This window comes from Protopterus annectens, chromosome 4.part0 (assembly GCF_019279795.1).
Source record: "Protopterus annectens isolate FY-2018-M chromosome 4.part0, PAN1.0, whole genome shotgun sequence".
Taxonomy (NCBI): domain Eukaryota; kingdom Metazoa; phylum Chordata; order Ceratodontiformes; family Protopteridae; genus Protopterus; species Protopterus annectens.
The window spans coordinates 604,753,141-604,775,240 of NC_056733.1; the positions used below are offsets into that span (position 1 = coordinate 604,753,141).

Here is a 22,100-nt window from a genome sequence, read left to right on the forward strand (position 1 = left end):
CGATCCTGGGCTCTGACTCAGCCATATACACTAGACTAGATCCACTAGATCCAGCTCTCAAGCTGCTCCCTCTACCTATAATGCCCTATTCTGTCCCCATTACCTCAGATTAAGTTTGCTGCTTAATCTCCCAATAGTCTATGAAAACAGAAATACAAAAGAAAAGATAGGGTCCAAACCTGGAACAGCATGGTTCCAACACAGTCTAATAGGTACTTCCAGGAGCAATAGAGATGGGGGATGGATGGGAGGGAAGATGAGAAAGAAGGAAAATGGACAACATAGATGTCAAGTTATGGTGAGTACATAACTTATAAATCTGATGTTGCCCTTTTCATTCTTCCTCGCAAATGGGACAGAGTCTCCAGTTATGTAGCCCTTGGGAGGCCTTCATGGAAGGACATACTGTAGCACTGTCGAACCAAAAGAAGCTCTGATTCTGGATACGATGTCCAACTTGCAATGCATAACAAATGTAGGAGTCTTTGACCAAGCAGCTGCAGCACAAATGTTGTCAATGAAGGTCCCTGACCAAAAGCCTGATGAAGCAGCCATGGACTAAGTTGAATGAGCTCGAGGAGGTCTTGATAAATTTAGTCCTTTTTGAGAATAAACCAATGAAATGCAGTCAGTAATCCATTTAGCTAGAATAACTTTAGATATTGCTTGACATAGGTGATTAGGGGAAAAGAATATGAAAAGGTGATCTGACTTTCTGAACTGTTTTGTTCTGTGAAGATAAAATTGTAGTTGTCTCTGCATATCAAGGAGAAGAATCATGTATTCTCCTTTATTAGAAAACTTTAGGAAAAAATAGTAACTGAATGGACCAATTAATGTTATTTTCAGATGCCATTTTAGGAAGAAAGGCAGGGCTAGTCCATACAGAAACCCTGTCTTTTTAAAAAACAATGTAAGAGGACTTAGCTGAAAGAGCCTGGAGTTCAGAAATTTTTATCACTGCAGTTACAGCCACCAAAAAGACAGTTTTCCATGAAAGAAATTTCATATCACATTTGTCAGATGGTTCGAATGGCTTCTGAGTTAATCATTGAAAAGGTCCCAAGGAGGGGAAGGGTCTTTTATTGGGGGTATGAGAAGAAAATTGCCCCTCATGAAGGCTTTGCACAATCTGGAAAATGCCAGAGAAATAAATTTATTTCCCGAAAGGAAATTTGAAATCACTGCCAAATAAAGTTTAAAATGTTGAAAAACTTGCCCCTTCTTTAAAAAGAGTTGTTAGAAAAAGAAGAATGGCTGAAGTCGGGGCTGCAAAAGGGCCAATATTCTGGCTAGAAGCCCAAATAGAAAATCTTTTCCATTTGCTTCTGTAGATTTTCTTGGTAAAAGCTTTCTAGGAGACCAAAATAATATCGCGAAAGCCTGGATTGTCTAACTATTACTGGATTGTCTAACTATTACTGGAAGTGGATAAACCATGCAGTTAACTCAAGGGTGTGGAGGTTGGAATACTGAATTCCCAATGGATGGGATAGGAGATCCTAAGCAGGCTCCAGTATCCATGGATGATATCGCAAATGAGACTGTAGGAAGGGGAACCATACTTGCCAAGGCCAGAAATGGGCAATGAGGATGACTGGGCTCCAGCCTGTTTGCTTTCTGTAAGAATTCTGCACTCCAGCCTGTTTGCTTTCTGTAAGAATTCTGCAATCAGGGGAAGAGGAGGGTAGGCATAAAAAAGACCCGGAGGTCAATCATGAATCAGGGCGTCTTGTTGACTCCCTATGAGGGGAGATCAGAGCAAAGTTCTTGCTGCACTTGTTGCTGAGGGCGGTGGCAAAAAGGTCACAGCAAAGTTGGCCCCAATGCCAAAAAATCATATTTGCTACTGATTGATTGAGAGACCACTCGTGAGGCTTCAGAATGGATCTGCTTTGCTGGTCCGCTAGTACTCTGGTTTTCCCTGGGTTGTGCATCACAATAAGAAAGCAGTCTGATGAGATCTCCCATTCCCAAACTCTCATGGCCTCTCTGCACAGGGGGTAAGAATGGATTCTTCTTTGCCTGTTGATATACCAGACTACCTACATATTGTCTTTATGACTTGCGATAGACTCCAGAGGGAGAGCATCTTGAAAGGCCTGCAATGTTAGAAGGACTGCTCTCATCTCTAGAACATTGATATATAAGTTGTTCTCTAGAGGAGACCACATGCCTCAGGCCATCCTTCTCAAGAAATGCCAATCCCACCCCAGCTGGGAATTTCTGTGGTCACTGTGGCAACCCGGGGGCAGAAGAATGAATGGTCTACCCAGAAAAAGACTGTCGGACTGAACCTACCATATGATGTTTGCAAGTTGGAGTGCATTTTACAGAAAATGATAGGGGTTGACAAAGAATGGACCATTGAACAGCCAAGACACATTGGAGAATTTGCATAAAGAAGCATGCTAATGGAATCAGTAGCATGGCAGCTGCCATCAACCCCAGAGCTCGCAGCTCTAATCTTGCTGGAGGAGAAGGTTGAGAAAGTATAGAATGAACTTGATGTCTCAAGGATGTAATGTGGTGACAAGTTAAGGATACTACCTGAGTTGTTGTATTCAAAAACATCCTTATGAATTCCAGGCTCTGCACTGGGACTAACTTTTGATTTGGTACGATTTATCGAAATACCCAAAATGTTTCAAATCTAGAGCAAACAGTCCCTGGCTTGTAAAAGTTGATGCTTGGATGGGCCAGTGAGAATCATCTAAAGATGGAAACACTTGGAATCCGTTGAGCCTCAAGTGAGCTGCTACTACTGCCATGCATTTGGTAAACACCCCGGGGGCTGTGGTGAGTCCAAAGTGCAAAGCTCTGAAATGGTAATTAATGGCTACCAGCTGAAAGCGTGTGTATCTTCTGGATTGCCTGTCTATTTTTATGTGATAATACACATCTTGGAGAGATATGGAGCACATCCAATCATCCTTGTGTAGAAAAGGCAGGATGTACTGGACAGTGACCATTCAGAACTTCACCTTCTTTACATACTGGTTCCAAAATGGTTCTGAGGTTCCCTGTTTTTTTTTTTTTTTGGCACTAAAAAGAAGTGTGAGTAAGTTCTGAATCCTATCTGGTCAGGTGGGACCTTTTGGATAACTCTATTCTCTAGCAGCCTTTGTATTTCTTGTGCTGCATCCTTCCTCTGACTGGGTAGAATGTCAGGAGGTTTCTTCCTTTGAGGAGTGAGAAGGAAAAATGGTATGTAGTAACCTCCAGATATTATTCTTAGCACCCAAGAATCTTTTGTGATATCTGTCCAGGTGTCTAGATGCAAAGAGAATCAACCTCCAACTGCCTCCAGAGTTGAACAGTCAGGCAATGCTTCAGGAGTGCTGATAGAGCCTACCTAAAAAAGAATCCCTAAAGTCATGCTTCTGCAGACCCCCTCTGCCTCTAGGGCGATGTCTGCCATTAAAGCTTCTTCCTCTGCCGCTGGAGGAATTCTCCCTGTGCAAATCCTGGAAAGGTCCCCTGAGACTTATGGAACCACATCTTCCTACCACCTTGCTGGTTTCTACAGAAGGTCCGCTGAGGGGTAAAAAACTTGATTCCCACAGTAGACGATGTCTTTCATTCTTGTTCACTGTGGTTAAGTGTGTCCTTGACTGATGGCCTGAACAAGGAAGTGCCATCAAATGGGCTATTAATAAAGGACATCTTGAAGGCTTGAAGTAATCCACAAAATCACATAGCCACATCCAGGCATGTCTCCTTATGGCTATCCCTGAACTGGCTGCTCATGAGGTACCTGTAGAACACAGCGTGTGTTGTAACTTTAAGAAGCATTTCATGGTGATGCACATGCATATAAATAGAGAGCACGTGCAGGCATCAGTGCCATTTTGAGAGAACAGCCAGAGTGTTAATGTGTATGAGTGCAGTAGTCAGTTTATAATTCATGATGTGTTTGTATACAATAAAGCTTGTTCGTCTGTTTTATCCTGACCAGACGAGTGACACAATGTCAGAACCGGGATAGCGAGTGCAACTTCTTTAAGCCATGATGTGCAGAGTTAATGGTGAAGCTACAATGAGCAGGTTGGGTGATACAGTGCTCAAACAACTTAAAAAAATCCAGAAACAAATTGCAGGTAACTGAAACTTGCATAAATGATTTATTTTGTAAAGAAAACGATAAGAGGTATTCGCAGAGCACAAAATGCAGTATTAATCAAACGAGTAGCACAAAATGCATTATTAATCAAACAAAAGGCACAAAATGCATTATTGATTAAATAAAATATTCAAAACCATGATATTTGATAGAATTACCAGAAATACTTATGTGGATGTTCAGAGTTACTTCTGATTTGCATAATAAGCATGTTAAAAATAAAACAAGCACAGGAAAAGTATAATGAGCATGATAAGAGGTCAAATAAGAATAGCAAGTACAATAAAAGGGAAAATAAGCATAAAAAAGCCAGGCGACTGTATGTTTTTTAGTAAACTACCATGTTTTCACATGAGCTACTATTTTGCATTGACTAAAGATATTCAAAGTATAACTAGAGTTGTTCAAAGTATTTCAGTGTGCAAAGTCTGCAATGTGTGTTTTATTACAGTACAATTATTTCAAATAGTTTACTGTGTGCAAAGTGCAGTCAGAATACAGTCATTTTGAAAGGTTTCTTGACCTATGTACATTTTATTCGCAAAGTGCAGTAATTTCAAAGTGTTTCTTACACTGCACAGAGTTATTTTGCAAAGTACAGCCATTTTGAAATGCTTCTTGTTCTGTGTACAGTTCATTTGCAAAGTGCAGTCATTTCGAAGTGTTTCTTACACTGATAAGGAGTGGTTTCACAAAGTATATTGGTTTCAAAGTGTTCTTGTGCTAGGCAAACTTATTTTACAAAGTCAGTTATTTCAAAGAGTCTGTTGTGTTACTGGGCATAATTACAAGTTCTGGCATAAATTTCTGACATATATGTGTGCATGTTGAAAAGACACAAACGGCACCACAAACTTTAAAAAAAAAAAATCCAAAACAGGAACAAACGGCCCCTCAAGAACTTCAGCTCTTTATTAAAATACAAAGATAAAAATGCTAGTAGCACAAACAGGTAGAGTTAAGCACTTTTCAACTGGTTACTAACTAGACTTCTTCAGACAACTCACAGCAAATACAAGATTGCTGATTAGAGTGAATATGCCTTTAGTACCTACACTGAATGGTTTACCCAAGCTATATACAGATATGAGTAGACCCCCTATAAGACCTATTGTCTCGGGTAGGGGGTGGGTGACTGAGTCACTTTCTATTTACGTTGAGAAAGAACTGAGGGGACTTGTGGATTTTTCCACAACCATTCTTAGGGATACTAAACAAATTTTTAAGGGAGCTATTTTTATGCGTAGAGCAATGTCAAGATATGAAGAATGTATATTTTTTTACTATGCATATACAGTCTCTTTTCACATCTATACCTAATGATGAAGGTTCTTAGGTTCCTACATATTTATTTGAAGGAGCATAGCAAATTTAGCGATGAGAAGATTGTTCTGATATGTTCCCTTGTAAATCTGATTTTAGGACATAATGGGTTCTTATTTAATGGAGTCTATTATTGGCAGAAACAGGGTGTTGCCATGGGCCCACCCTGTGCTAATAGTTATGCGAATTTAATTATGTTGCATTGGGAAGAGACATATGTTCTAAAAGGCAACAGATTTTCTGAATACATTATATTTTTTACGAGATTCATGGATGACCTTTTTCTTTTAAGGATGGGACATGAAGAGGCTATTTCAGAACTTATTAAGTATTTACATAGTACAACCTCTTTCTTAAAATTTACCTTTAAATGTTCCAAGTTGGTTATGGATTTTTTAGATGCAGAAGTCTTTAAGATGGAAGATAATAAGATAGCTACCAGACTTTACAGGAAACCCTGTCGTACAAATACAACATTGAGAAGAGATAGTATGCATCCATCTAGTGTCTTTAGGAATGTATTGAAAGGGCAAGGTATGAGGATGTTGAGTTTAAACAGCAAGGAACACACTTTTGATTCTAACTTAACTACCCTTGCGCAAGAGCTTAAAGAAAGGGGCTACAGGACTAAAGAAGTAGAAGGCATGGTCAGAGTAGTGAGAGTTTTAAGGAGAAGTTCAGCTCAACCTTATTTTTCAGATAATGTTATTACTGGTAACTATGAGCGGACCATCAATAATAATAATAATACTGACAGAGTCAACTTTTTGATGCATTATACAATACTGACATTGTTTGCAATATAATTAAAAGGACTTGGCCAGTCCTATTATCAGATACAAAGATTAGTAACATTGTAGGACAGCATCCACATTTTGTCTTTAAGAACAAACAATCTCTAAAGAGATTGTTATGTTATGGTAGAAAATGAGGTGTGAGAAGACAGATACAGGGAGGAACAATACCTTGTGGTGAATGTAATTTTTGTCAGCATATAGACAGCAATTAGAGATTTGTACATCCCACCACCAAACAAGTGTTTGAGTTTAAGGCTAATGCTGATTGTTCCACTGTAAATATGGTTTATATAGCTTGCTGTTCAGCATGTACATGTTTTTCCATAGGCAAAACCAACAGGATGCTAAAGGACAGAGTCAGAGAACATCTATTGGCTATAAGAAACAGAAATAATAGGAATGCCCTACTGAAACATGTATATGAGGAAGGTGATCTACATAAGTTTAAGTTTAGAGTATTAGAGTGTTTAAATTTTGGGGAACGTTTAGGAGACATTAAGAATATTACAGAACAGCATGAGTCTGGATGGATTGTTAGATTTCAAGCAGATGTACATTCAGGGTTAAATGATTATGTACCTTTAAAACCAATTCTCAAAGCTCGTTATTTAATCAACTAGCTTCAGTGGTAGTTAAACATGTGACTGATTTTATTTGATGCACTGACTATACAAGAGCTGTTGCTTTTTAACTGCTTTATATTGGTCTGAAGAATCCGCTGTGGCGACCCCTATCCGGGAAAAGCCGAAAGAAGAAGAATATTGGTCTGAAGAAGTGCTTAGTTGGACATGAAAGAGTTTACCTTTTAAATAAAATTGTGTTTTTTACTTCTGCTTGCTGTCGTGGTTGGTCTTGAGAAGTATTTTTGGATTTCTAGCTTATATTACTGACTTGAAAAACAAGGCTAAAACGTGCAGGTTTGGTGAGTTGAAAGACGATTTGATAAAAGGCAGGCTTGTATGTGGTGTTAATAACGCTGCAGTGAGAAAGATTTTGCTTCGTGACAGTGATTTAACATTGAGCAAAGTTTTAGAGATGTGTCAGATAAATGAGCTTACAGAAAGGCACACAAATATGCAAATGATAAGAGCAAGGTTTCAGCAGCTTTAGAGCAAACAGAGACAGCATGCAGCAAGTGGCTAACAGAAACAGGCCTAAGTACACGGCAGCTGCAACCCCTGCAGGATTTCCAGGGAGGGCCCGTAACTTTCCAGCAAGTTTCAAGACTAGCACAGTAAAACTGACATGCTCAGTGCAGCATAAGGGTGAGTCAGCAAAACCCAAGTCAAGTCTTATTGTTAACTGTCATAATTGCGGTGCCAATCACGAGTCTAAAAGAGAAAAGTGTTTAGCATTTGGCCAGCAATGCCACAAGTGTAAAAAATGGAACCACTTTCAAATGTTTTGTAAATCAAACAAGCCTCATTCATTTATTAAGAAAGGCCTCTCAAAAAGGCAAGCTGATCATACAGAAAGCTGCAACTCTACTTTCTATGTAGATGGTGTATCAGTGGTTGTAGAAAAGGTTAATGCAGTAGATTTGTTGGCAAAGAACAAAGTGCTTTGCACTGTCCTGATCGAGGGTAAATCCATGGAGCTCAAAGTAGACACTGGTTCAAAGTGCAATGTTATGTCAGCAGAAACATTTGCTATAGTAAGAGCTGGTGAACAACTTAATTTGGCCAACTGTGCGAAGCTTGTTGCTTATGGAGGTGAAGAGATTCAAACCGAAGGCTCAGTAGTGCTTTCATGCTGTTCACCTGGGAACAGTTACAGCTTACTATTTTATTTAGTCTGAAGACCTGTGCAGTCATTATTGGGTCTCAGAGACAGCTTAAGAATAAAACTGCTTTCTTTTACCAAAGAAGTCCATCATGTAAGCATGTCCTAGTTCCAGTTTCACCGATGCTATTTTCTTAGAGTATGCTGGTATTTTTGAAGATAAGCTAGGCAAACGTCCAGTTGTGTATTCCATGAGATTAGACCTGGACGTCAGTCCAGTGGTCAGGCCAGTGAGAAAAATTCTGATAACTATGCAGGACAAAGTCAAGGTCCAGTTAGATAAAATGGTGCAACTAGGTGTGATTTGTCCGGTCACAGAACCAAAAGAATGGGTATCTTCCATGGTAGTTGCTCATAAGAAAAGCTCAGATGAAATCAGAATATGCACTGACTCAACAGACTTAAACAACGCATTAAAGAGGCCTCACCATCCAATGCGTACAGTCAAGGAGGTTGCTACCCTCATACCAAATGCCACTGTTTTTTCCGTCTTAGATGCAAAGAGTTCATTTTGGCAAGCAATGTTTGATTGCAAATCTTCACTACTGACTACATTCAGTACTCCATTTGATAGATACAGATTTCTCAGAATGCCTTTTGGAATAAATTCTGCCAGTGAAGTCTTTTAGCATGCAATGGAGCAAATTGTTTCAGGTTATCCATGTGCTATAATAGTAAATGATTTACTAGTTGGAGGCAATGGTTTAGCAGAGCATGACAGAAAACTCAGGAAAGTTCTGGACAGAGTGCTTGAAGTGAATCTAAAGCTCAATCCTCTGATATATAAATTCAGGCTACCAGAAGTTACTTATGTAGGTAATTTATTTACCAGCAATGGAGCATTTTTTTTCAGGTTATCCATGTGCTATAATAGTAAATGATTTACTAGTTGGAGGTAATGGTTTAGCAGAGCATGACAGAAAACTCAGGAAAGTTCTGGACAGAGCGCTTGAAGTGAACCTAAAGCTCAATCCTCTGAAATATAAATTCAGGCTACCAGAAGTTACTTATGTAGGTCATTTATTTACCAGCTTACGTCCAGACCTTTCCAAACAAACAGCCATTCTTGAGATGCCAGCTCCAGACAATGTCCAAGCTTTACACCATTTTCTTGGTATGGCTAACTATTTGGGCAAGTTTATACCACATGTCAGTGAATTATCGGTGCTTTTAAGAGAGCTGACATGCAAAAATGTTGCCTGGTCATGGTTAGACCAACACCAGAGAGCATTTGATGACTTTAAACAAAAAATTGCTAGTCCACCTACATTAAGATGCTATGATATCCACAAACCAGTAATTCTTTCCTGTGATGCTTCAAAGTTTGGTCTTGGTGCAGTTATTCTTCAAGAGGGCAGACCACTAGCTTATGCATCTAGAACTCTTACCCAAACTGAGATGCAGTATACTTAAATTGAAAAGGAACTTTAGGCAATTGTGTTCGCATGTTCGAAGTTCCATGACTATATTTATGGCTGAGCTATCCAGATTGAGAATGATCATCAGTCTCTAGTCACTATTTTAAAGAAGTCTATGCTACAGCTACAGCAAGACAACAAAGAATGATGCTCATATTACAAAAGTACGGGTTCAAAATGGTCTGTACAAAAGGCAAACTTCTTTATCTGGCTGATATCTTATCCAGATCACCTAGAAATACCACAGAAAAGCTTGATGCAGAAAATTTTGACTTCAGTGTCATGGAGGTGCATAATTTTTCTACCACAAGATTTGATGAGCTAAGAGATCATACAAAGACTGATCCAGTTTTGCAAAAGCTCAACCACTTCATCAATGCTGGATGGCCGTCAAAGCAATCTTGTGTGCTAACAGAAGTGCAACCTTATTTTCCTTGTAGAGATGAGATGTTGATGGAAGATAGTATCACTTTCAAAGGTCCTAGAGTTACATTCAGATTTTGCATCATGGCCACCTAGGTTCCAAAGCTACCAAAAGAAGGGCGAGAGGACTAGTATTTTGGCCTTCTCTGTCAAAAGACATTGACAAAGTGCTTTCATCTTGTTCAGTATGTAATAGTATTAAACCGCATTTGCAAACAGAGCCACATCACCTAAGTCAGATTCCTCAACTACCTTGGCTAACAGTAGCCACTGACATATTTGAGTGGAACAGTCAGAATTACTTAATGTTGGTAGACTCTTATTTGAACTGGTTTGAGATCGATCTTCTACCTAACCTAATGTCCAGTACTGTTTTTACTAAGTTGAAACATCACTTCTCTCTCGGTCCATGGTAGTCCACACAAAGTTATTTCTGACAACGGTACCCAGTTTACTAGTCAGTCATTTCAGAAATTTGCAAAAGAGTGGGACTTTATCCATATTACTAGAATACCCCCAGTCAAACAGCCTGGCTGGTGTGAAGTAAGAAGTGCAAAGCAATTACTACAGAGGTCAAAGAATGACAATACCGATATGTTCTTGAATTTGCTTAATCTCAGAAATATACCCTGTGACAACTTACATGGCTCAGAAACTTCTATCTAGGAAAACCAGAACAACCTTGCCTATCAGTTCCAGATTGTTGGTGTCTAATGGTAAAAACACCAGAGCAACCATAGCCCAACTATTTAGAAGGCATTCCTTTCAGAAGTCTAGCTATGATAAAATGAGCAGATGTCTTCATTCATTGAAAGAAGAAGAGATACTGAGGATGCAAATGGCGAAAGGTTTTGATTGAATTGGTCAAGTGAGAGGTATATGTGCAGAGTTAAGATCCTACTTAGTGGAATTTGAGGGTATAGAATACAGAAGAAATCTCAGGCATCTTCTTCCGGTGTCTGAATCGAAATCGCAGCATTGTACCTGTGATACAGACTCTAGATCTCAGAGCAACCCAGATGATGTTCCTGTTAAAGGACATATTTCAGATACCTATTCCCATTCCTGATGATGTCGCAGATGTCCCTGAAGTTGAACATTCATTAAAGACATTCCCTGTTGCTAAACCCAGTTCAAAAATTTTATGTCATACAATCACGTCATATTTCTAGACCTAGTGTATAATACACAGCAACCTGGACATGATTATTTTATTTGTATTTAGTTCTATATAACTGCATGTCAAAAGATCATTTCTGTACAATTGCACGTCAATGAATGTTGTCATTTTCAGTGCATGACTTATTTCTCAAAGAGGAAGGATGTAGAATAGAGTGTGTGTTGTAAATTTAAGAAGCATTTCAAAGTGAGGGCACATGTATATAAATAGAGAGCATGTGCAGACAGCAGTGCCATTTTGAGTGAACAGCCAGAGTGTTAACATGTATGAGTGCAGTAGTCGATCTGTTTATAAGTTTATTTAAGTTTAAGTTACTAAGTCTCAATCCTGATGTGTTTGCATATAATAAAGCTGCTTGAACCAAACTCACAACTGTTTGTCTGTTTTATCCTGAGCGGAAGAGCGGCAGTACCTTTCACTGCATGGGAGATGAGCCTCATCGAAGTGTTTGAAATGCACAGCAGAGTGACCAGTTGAGAGGAAGTCTTTTTGAAATCCTCATCAGACATGGTCTCTGAGAGAGTATTTGATAACTCCTGTGTCAAATCTCTCTGTAGCCTAGTAAAATGTGACAAATAAATTAGAGACCTCAGCGCGAAGGTAGCCAAAGTGAACACTCACTTTCCAAATCTGTCCAATGCTCTGGACTCTCTGTTTGGTACATGGACAGAAGAGTACTGCTCTGCCAGCTCTTTCTTGGTGACTGTTGCCACCCACCACCATGGCATCAACTAGGATACCTTTGCTCCAGAGGGGACTATCACAAGAGAGGCCAAAAATTTGTCTGGGCACTTAGGGATGGGTTTGACACTGTCCGGTTTCTTCCATGCCTGTCTGGAAACCAAATCAATCAGTTCATCTGCCATGTGAGCTAACCCAAGATATAGATTGTCCAGAACTGAAAGCCTCAAGAAACATTGATCCTTCAGGAGAAGGAGATTGGGAATACCAACCACCTTTTTGTTTGAGGATCTCAAGAATATCTCCAAAGAAGATGTTATCAGGTGGTGATCTGTGGGGAATCCTTCTCCCTCATCAAAATCAGTATCTTCTGTGAGAGGCTCCATCAGGGTATCAATGTGTCTCTTCTTACATGTCCTCTTTCAAGGGATCTCCTCTGTGGGATATTCGGGGGAAGTGTTGGAAGAGAGGGAAAATTCCTCTAGGGGAACTGTCTGGAGACCTCTTGGAACTGGCTATCCTGTGGAATCAGTCTGATGGGCTCAGAGCTTGGACCGAAGAGGGGAGAGGGGTAACATCTGAGAAAAGAGATGACAGTTCTCTGTGGAAAGAAAAGGCCCTTTCTATCACCTTGAAAATAGAAGGACCAGGGGAAAACTTCTCCTCTCTCCTTGGAGCCGATGTCTCTAAAGAAGGCAGGTTAGAGTTACCCCTGGATCTGAGCCTCAAGGGGAGAATCAGATCCAAGCTGTCCAGAGCCGAAGCTCAAGAGGGTGGGATGGATCTGACAAAATTGGAATTAAGCCCAACCCCTCAGATCTGGCACCAACATCTCAGTTCCGAGACCCACTCTAATCCGAAGGTATCGGAGCAGAGCCAGTTAGGGAAACTGTCAGAGTTGAAGAAGAAACTTTCCTCAGACCTGACGCTGAACCTCTCAGGGATCTCCGATTCTGGGACTCCAAAACCACTGGTCAGATCAGAGAGGGAGAAAGTATGGACTTTATAGGTGCAGTCATGGATCCAGGAGGGGACGGAGCTTCATATGGATCTGAGCCCTGAGAGATTTATGCATCATCCTATCCACATCTGTCTCTGACAAACTCATCTGGATTTGAGCCCTGAGAAATTTCCGCATTATCCTATCTACATCCACCCCTGACAAACTCCTGGAAGATACTGTAGAAGAGGGCCTGGAATGTTTCTTTGGGGTTTGGAAGAGGTGATCTGGCAAGGAGGGAGATACAGGCCTAACTGTATATTCCCGGGTACTGCACTTGTGAGAAGAACTAGCTCTCAGATTCAAGGGCTTGGGATCCAACGAGGAAGTACAAGGGAGTGGAGAGATCACGATCGGAGCTGACACTGTCAGGTCAGAGTAGGAAGACTTCCAGACTTAGGATCTGTTTCGGTCGGATCCAAAATTTTTCGTATCTTCTGCAACAGCTCCGAGGAAGCCCTAGGTAACTTTGGAGGAGACCTCTTTTTTGCTTCTGAAGAAACTAAGTTAGCTGACTTAGAGGGGGGTGGAGCTCCAGAAGAAACTGGTGGTAGTTATTTAAGAATTAGCCTGTTGGCTAAAGCTTAAGGGTTAAAGTCCGAGCATACCATACAGGCCTTATTGAGATGGTCTGGTCCTAAGCAGTAAACACACTTCTTGTGGTCATCTAAATTGGGGATCTTATGGCCACAGGAAGTTAATTTTTAATACTTGGTTGTTTTTTCCAACATAGCGGATAAGCAGCAGAGTGTACAGAACTCAGGGAAAGAAAACAAATGCAAGAGAGAGACTTTTTTTTTTGGAACATACAGAGAATAAAGGAGAATACTAACAATGGTATTAAAGACTTACCCAAAAAGGAAAAGAAGAAAATATACCAGCAATGATACAGAGAAAAGAGCTATCGAAGCAGGACAAAAAAGGCTATAGTAGAGAAGAAAAATAATAGAACTTAACACGCAATGAAAACTAAGAGGGAGTAAAGAAAAGACAAAAAAGGATGTTTAAGTAGGAAAACAGGCTAATATAACAATGAAAAAAATCAACTTTATTAGCTCGAGAGCAGAACCTGCATCTAACCACAATGGCAGCAAATGAGATCTGGGGTAATGGGGATGGAATAAGGCATTATGGGTAGAGGGAGCACACTACAGTTAGACAAAAGTGAAAAGGTATCAGAAACAAATCAAATAACCAGCTACAAGTAATTGTCACTTTAAGCCTCCCTGTACATTTCTTGCTACCTGGCTACCTTTCTACTCCCTCAAGAATTGCAGTCCCAATCTTTTTAATAACAAACACACTTTATTTAGCCACAAGTAAAAAGGTACCAGAAACAAGTGTAACAACTAGCTTAAAGTAACTGCAAGGCAATTCAAAGGTAGGCAAGCCAGCACTGAGGAACATACACACTTTAAGGCAGTTTCAAAGTACACGAACAGTCTAAGGGGAGGGCCTTTCCAGTTTCTTCTGTTAGTAACCAGTAAGATGAGCAGAGGAGATAACACTAGGAGGAGCTTCTAGGGCCTGGTATGCAGTAGGGACAGGCAGCTCAAAAGCCTCCAAGTATAAAACCAAAGTAGGAATAGAGAGTGTGGGACAGAACCAAACTCATAAAAACACCTAGTACCTGCAAAGAAACCAAAAGCAATGCAAACTATAAAAATGCCTTAAATGAATAGCTTTAACTACAGATAAGGAGAAAAAAACACACAAAAAATGATTCAAATGGTAAGATAAGTGCAATTATAAATGCACTTTAAATGTATTTCTCTAAATGCAAACATTTCGTCCAAATGCTCTGTTATGAAGCTTGCAACATTCCAAATACTGAGATAGCAGACTACTTTTGGGATGTAAAATACCTGGGTTAGCTAGGTTAATTACTATAGGTTCTAGTTACAACTATCTATAACATACTCAGAAAAAAACATCTAAGGCAGGCAGAGAAACCAAAAATCAATGTAGACTATAAAAATGCCTTAAATTAATAGTTTTAACTTCAGAGAAAGAGTAGAGAATACATAAAACTGATTTAAATAGTAAGATAAGTGGAATTTTAAATGTACTTACAAGCTTTTTTTAACCATGTTTCTGTAGTAACCAGTATACCAATGAAGTGAATAACTAGATATGCATAAATGTCCTGGATTTTTTGCATATATTTCTATCATTCATGTTTAGAAGCAGGAGTTTGGATTCAGGAGTAGATGGGGAAGTAGATCTATAAGGATTTTAGTTAAATCAAACAATACTGCAGGTGACTCACCATATTCCTCTCAATTCCCTAAAGTCTGAAATTCTATTTCCTGTTTACTTAGACAAACTAATGACCTGAAATTCTTCAAGCTTGTTGAAACACCACCTAAAGGTCTCAAGGCTTTGCTCATTCACCCCACCCGGATAATGACCCTAAACTGTCCTTACCAATTCTATACCATCCTGCTCCAAAATGACTTCTTGGCCCATAGTCTTATCCCATATAATCATGTCTATGTGGCCATATAGACTGTTCTATACTCTCTTCAAATTTAAACTGTTATGAAAGTTCACATTACTAAAGTCCTACTGTTATAAAATGATATGCATATAAACTTTGACTAAACAGTCATTCTCATCTACCTCTGAAATATTTTTTCCTATCATATTGCTTGTATCATGATTATACTGTCTGTGTGTTGACTATGCATATGCAGCTTGTCAATGTTTTTGTTTTCTTGGTATTGTATGCTCAAATAATCATTTTTCATTACTGTGTGTTCAAACAATTCATCACACTAAATATGCATGTATCAGTGTATGTATATACTGTATGTTACTTTCTCTCTCTCTGTATCTTGCAGAGCTTTTCCTCACAGGCCACAGCTGAAAAAGGAGTTTTCTTCCCAGTTGGACTTTTCTGGTAAACAAAAACAGTCAATCAACTGGAGCTCCAGCAATACTTTCACACAATCTTTATGACTCCTGTCTATTTTTATCCATATGTGGCTCAAGTGTCTAATAATGTGAAGCCATATAAAAATGTAAGAGTAAAGAAACAAAGATATCTACAGTGAATACATTTCCAAAACATCCTGAAAAAGCTGCAACATGTGCTACAGATACTGGCATGTGGCAATGTCACCAAAGTAGTCTTCAGTGAGGAAACTGCCAGTGAGGCCATTGGCTGCAGAAGTGTTCCTGAATCCCTGAGGGTTCAAAGATTCAGTAATAGCAGATTATCCAGTATTCTCATTTCACTGGTATCACTAGCAGATATGGTCTGTGAGGAGGTGACGGTTATTGAAAATGATGAAAAGTTTATCAGCAGATGTGCTGACAAACCAGAGAATGACAACTGGAATAAATTGCTGAACTGAAAAGAAGTCCTCTGGAGACAAAGTCATGTTTCAGCAAGCAGATTTACTTACTAGTAGTATACAGTGGCATCATGAGAATCACAAAAAGTGATTATGAGCAATAGCAAGCTATGGCTATTTTTTATGCTTTGGAAAAAATATAAGAATTAGCAATTTGTTACCTGTCAGATCAGTGGAAGTTTTGGAATATTCTCAAATACTCTTACTTCTTATATTCTTTTCCTAACATAACCAATTATTATAATTTTCATGTTTCTGGTGCATGCATATTATTTCTTTCATGATCAATAAAGTCTCAGTCCCCAATCTCATATCCAAAGTCCCCATCTATGACTGTTAGTCTTTACAATATCCTATCCAATAAACTTTTGTTTCTCATCTGATGACATGCGTGTATTATTCTGGAGATATTAAGTTAGTTTTTATTTATTTTCATTCATTTACATTTGTTTACCAGGATGACCCAACTGGACAGTGACCTTTTTCAGTGGTGGCCAGGAGAGAAAGGCTCCACATTTCTCCCCTACCTAATGGCAGCTTAAGGCCTCCTACTATTCTGGAAAGTTTATCATTTCTGGTTGCTTACTTTTGAAGTGGAGGTGTACAGTCATAGGACTAGCACTGCCTAGACTGCCTGACAAACTGCTTAATAAACAGGACAGTTATGCCTCTTGTATTAATTATCGAACAACATCCCTACTCAACAGTTTTTATTTGGAGCATTATGTGCTTAACAATATCCATTTTCAACAAAACATAGTCATATTTTCCTGTCTTAACTTGTACAGAGGTAGTAACAGCATAATGTCTAAAATAATTCTACTTGAAGAAATTTATCATAACACTTTTGCCGAAGAATTTCCTCTGTCAAATGCCTTTAAAGGGCACATAATGATTTGTCCTGACAAAATTCATCCTCAGACAAGGTTAATTTTCTGCAAGATGCAGATAAAATAGAACATTCCACTAGGAATTGTCTTACGTTATGAATGTATTGCAGCAATGGGACCTGGACCCATTTCTCTTCTTTTTGGAAAATGCTGAAGATTGTTTTTATGCCTCCTCTTCACTTACATTTAGCCATTAAGGTATGATCCAACAACTGATGACTTTAATTCCAATCAAAGTATTAATTGCAGAAACAAATTCTGAGATTCATCTAAAACAATAAGATTAGAAATGCAACCAGTTAAGCTTGTTTTATTACCCTTTAGGAAAAAGTCAAGCTCCTCCTGCGGGACTCTTCCTTCAGCTTGTTCAAGTTTGATAGTCATGTTAAATGAAAACAGTAATTTATGTTTCTCAAACAAACCTGTGGAGACAAGAATATAACAAAACTTGCTTTAACCTTAAGTAGGCACATCCACAAATTATGATCTTAAAAAGATAACTGAATAAATACATTAAAGGAAATTAATGTATGTGATTATAATGACCATAATATATTATACTCTAAATAACCAATTACCTTCCAGAGAATATTCAATACTGATGACCACCTCAGGCTTTTTGGGAGTATAGCTTATGACTCCAAATAGGAATACTCCACAATTAGCATGGCATCCATACATGGTACTATCTGCTTGTCAACAGGTATTACTGGCTCTGTCATTAAACTCTAAATTAACTCACTATAATTTTAAGTTAAAAAAATGGTGGTTAAAATGTCCACAGTTCAAAAAAGAATATCAAAATAACCCAAGAATAAAATTAAATAAAATACAGTCATTAACCTTTGGAATGTGTGAAGAAGTACCCATTAAGAAACAGAATATTATTACTCAGACAGTAAAAGAGGGTACATTTTACAGTGCATTTAGAGTTCTAGTATTAGGACTAAGCAGGTCAGTACTTGTCTGAATTAAAAACTCTGATACAATCCATGGGAAAATGTAAGAATAAACTGACCTTAACAGCCATAAAAAATATGACATCAACCTACTGGGAGTTGTCAACATCTCTTAGTAGCTCTCACTAAAAGAGCCCAGTAAGAGACTGCTTGCAAACCTTTCCCAGCAAACTATGCTGATAAGGTCATTCTGACAGTGTACCAGTTGCTGAAGGCAAGTCGTTTGCTAAACTCTACTTCACTTAAAAATAGAAAGGCAAAGCAGCTCTTCTCTGGGGTGGGTGCTGGGTGGATTAAAGGTTGGTTCCTAAGACAAAAAAAAATCTCTGACCTACTTGTTTCAAATGGATACTGGGAAAATCTAGAGATATACAGTTTTATACTCTTCCTATTCATAAAGGAGGTAACTCCACAGCAACATCTAATTTCAGACCGATCGCTATCCTGTCCCCTCTCTCCAAAATCCTTGAGAAATGTATACACAACAAGTTATGCATGATCTCTTACAAGAAAAACTTCTCACTCCAACACAGCATGGCTTCCGTCCCAAGAATAGTACAACCACAGCTCTACTATAATTTCTCAACACCTTAGCCTTTGCTAAAGATGATCACAAACTTGTATCATGTCTATTCTTTGACCTTTCTAAGGCTTTTGACACTGTCTCACACACTCTGCTACATAGTAAACTTATAGACCTAAACTTCTCCCCTGATACAGTTGCATGGTTTTCTATCTCTCTGATAGGCTACAGTCAGTATGATGGGACTCAGCACTATCCACCCCTCTCTCAGTAAGAACTGGTGTTCCCCAAGGTTCCATTCTTGGACCTCTACTCTTTAATATCTTCACCGACTCACTCCACTCCTCTTGTCCTCATTCTAGCATTGTCCAATACACAGATGACTACAGTCATAACTATTGCTAGTTCCCCCTTAGAACCCCTAACAAATACCCAGACATCTTTCAACTCAGTAGAGACATGGCTCACTAATAATCAGCTCATCCTCAACCCAACGAAAACCAAATTACTACTCTTTCTACCTAAATCTGCAAACCACATTAAACTTTCCTTCTACATAAGGTCCCTAAGCAATACTCCTATATAAGTCGAAATAGCACAAAACTCCTTGGCATTACCATTGACGAATAACTAAACTTCGATCTTCACATTAATAATTGTATCAAAAACCCACCAAAACCAGGACTACTGTACAGGAACAACAAATTCCTAACTACTGAAGCTAGGATTTCTCTTACCCATGCCTACCTTCTACCATGCTTAACCTAGTGTTCCCGAATACTCACAAATCTGAACTCTTTCCTACTTAACAAATTATAATCAACCTACCACAAAATAGCTAGATTTGCAGCTCAACAAACATATAAATCTCACTACTGTCTCTCCCTAAAATACCTGAACTGGCCCGAGCTACTTCACCTGTTCCTACAATCTCAACTCCAAAACATACACTCCATCCTATATCAGCCTGATTTCTGCCCAAGTCTATCTTCTCTCATCTCTCACTACTCCCCTACCAGACTTCTCAGAAGCTCAACCCAAGACATACTAAAAAAAACATAAACCCAAATCCAACACAGGGTGCAACCTATATAGCTACCATCCCTCTATTACATGGAACAAACTCCCACTAGAAATAAGGACCCTGACTCACCCCAAACAATTTAAGCTACCAACCAAAGACCAGTTTAAAAAACACTGGTCCTGCCATTGTACTCACCCTCCCTGATTATTACCTACCTTTATAGTACAGTCAAACTAAATTACTAAAACATACATTAACTACTTCATCCTATGCTTCCTATGCAACCTCCAAAGCTTCTTCTACACTCTGCTCCCTGAAATTCTTATGTAACCTTTTAAGTTTCTGCTACTCTGCATACAAAACCTTATATTTACTCATATCTCTTTTTAAACCAAAACATACAACTTATTCTACTTTTTTAACATTCTCCTTTTGTTTATAGTACTGTTTTATCTGTCAACAATATACATGTATGTAGCTTACGTATTTTAACTACCAAAATTCTCTATTGCTAATTTTACTGAAATGTATCTGTATTGCTATTTTTATTGCATAGCATATCTTTGGAGCTTTTCTCCACGGCCATCTGCTGAAAAAGGGCAATAGCTCAGCTGGATACTCCAGGTCAACAAATGTAAAATAAATAAATATACAACCACACAATGTAACAGAAGCCACAGCTATTTGCAATATTTAACCATAACAGCAGTTTTTTATGATGATGTCTGATAAAGTGTATGCTACATGAAAACATGACAGCATCTATTGTTTTAAAGATTTTAAAGATTCTGTTAAAACATCCAGTTTTATTGTGTGAAGCTACTGTTTTTTTAATACATTAATAGATTGTTTCAGAGAATAATCAGGCAGTTGTTATTTAGGTATACAGAATTTCAAGAGGAAAATGCATGCAGAAGCAATGAAACAAAATGGCTTCTGTCACAGGTGTCAGTCCTCATTAACACAGATTTCCAAGATGAAGGTCCTTCTGCTTCAGAGTAACTCATGTCTTGCTCTATTCATCCTCAAGCATTAGTTTGTGCTTGCTGTACATAAAAAAAGAAGTTATGTCTTACCATAGTGTTCCATCTGTGTTGTTGATCTTCACTAATCCTTGACTGTGGGCTCGGGTCCAAGCTTCGGAAACAACTTGGCCGTTTTCTTCAGCTCGCACCTTCCAAACTCTCGAGCTAGGCTCTACCCACAATGCTCATCTCTAAATTACCTCAGATCAAGTTTGCCTAAATTAGTGGCAGACAAATAGTACATAAGAAGAAAAAAACAGATATGTGTCCCTATTATGAAGCCAGTCCTGGAAAAATTCAATCCACTACGAGTCTCAGGCTGCGGGAAGGAGGGAGGGATTGTCAAGGATTAGTGAAGATCGACAGATAGAATATTATGGTAAGACATAACTTCTTTATCTGATGTTGTCAATCTTCATATAATCATTGACTGTGGGACAGAATCCCCAGCTACCTGCATCTTGGGAGGTCTCACGGAAGAATATTCCTAAGCACCATCAAACTGAATGATGCCCATCCCCTAGAGATCTGATTCAGTTTGTAATGGGTGATAAAAGTATGAGGGGAAGACCAAGTGGTTGCTGCACAAATGTCATCTAGAGAAGCTCTGGCATGAAAAACTGCAGAAATTGCCCACTCTAGTTGAATGGGCTTTCACTGGATGTGGAAGGTGAAGTCCTTCTGAGTGACAAAAGTGATACAATCTTTCAGCCATTTAGCTAATCTAACCTTGGCAACAGCGTTACCAAAGCAAAGAGATGAATAGACAACAAATAATTGGTCAGATTTCCTGAAATCCCTAGTTCTGTGAAGATAAAATCGTACCTGTCTGTGAATGTCTAACAAGTGTAGAGAATATTCCCCTTTTTTGGAGAAATTAGGGAAAAAGAACGGTAGTTGCAGAGTTTGATTTATACTAGAATGTGAGACTACCTTCAGTAAGAAGGAAGGATTATTCCTGAGGGAGACCCTGTCTTTGTGGAATATTATGTAAGGTGGTTTGCAGGACAAGGCCTGAATTTCAGATATTTTTCTGGCAGATGTTATAGCCGCTAAGAATAAAGTTTTTCCAAGTCAGAAACTTTAAGTCACATGTAGTTGATGGCTCGAAAGGGGAAAGAGTAAGGAATTGAAGAACTAGTGTTAGATCCCATGGAGCAATGGGCTATTTAAAGGGAGGTCTTAACATTCGAAATTGCAGCTAGATGGACTTTAATTGTAAAGGCAGAAGAATCAGTTTGAGAAAGGTCAGCTAAAAAGTCCAAAACTTTATGTACAGGGATCATATAAGGGTCAAGATTATTACTGAAAGCCCATCTAGCAAATGTTTCCCATTTACTTTGATACAGTTTCCTAATAGAATGTTTATGATGGGCTATGGGAGAGAAAGGAAAGAATGCCTGGCAATCATGGGAACTGGAGAAGCCACGCCATGAGTTTGAGATGATGAAGATTCGGATGAAACATTCTATCTGGATGAGACAGTAGATCTGGAGCTGGGTCCAGCATCCATGGTTTCTGGAGTAGGTGAGGCCAAAGGAAAGTAAACCAAATTTGATGAGAACAAAACAGGGCAATGGGGATTATTGTGTT

General features: G+C 38.8%; 1 protein-coding gene across 1 annotated transcript in view; it reads right to left on the reverse strand.

The window, feature by feature from the left end:
- Nucleotides 1–22,100, reverse strand: part of DNAH10 (dynein axonemal heavy chain 10) — a 5,879,077-nt gene that overhangs the window by 1,032,111 nt on the left and 4,824,866 nt on the right. The window contains exon 67 of the mRNA XM_044069759.1: nucleotides 17,294–17,398. Coding sequence (XP_043925694.1) covers nucleotides 17,294–17,398 — 105 coding nt within the window. The remainder of the gene's footprint in view (nucleotides 1–17,293; nucleotides 17,399–22,100) is intronic.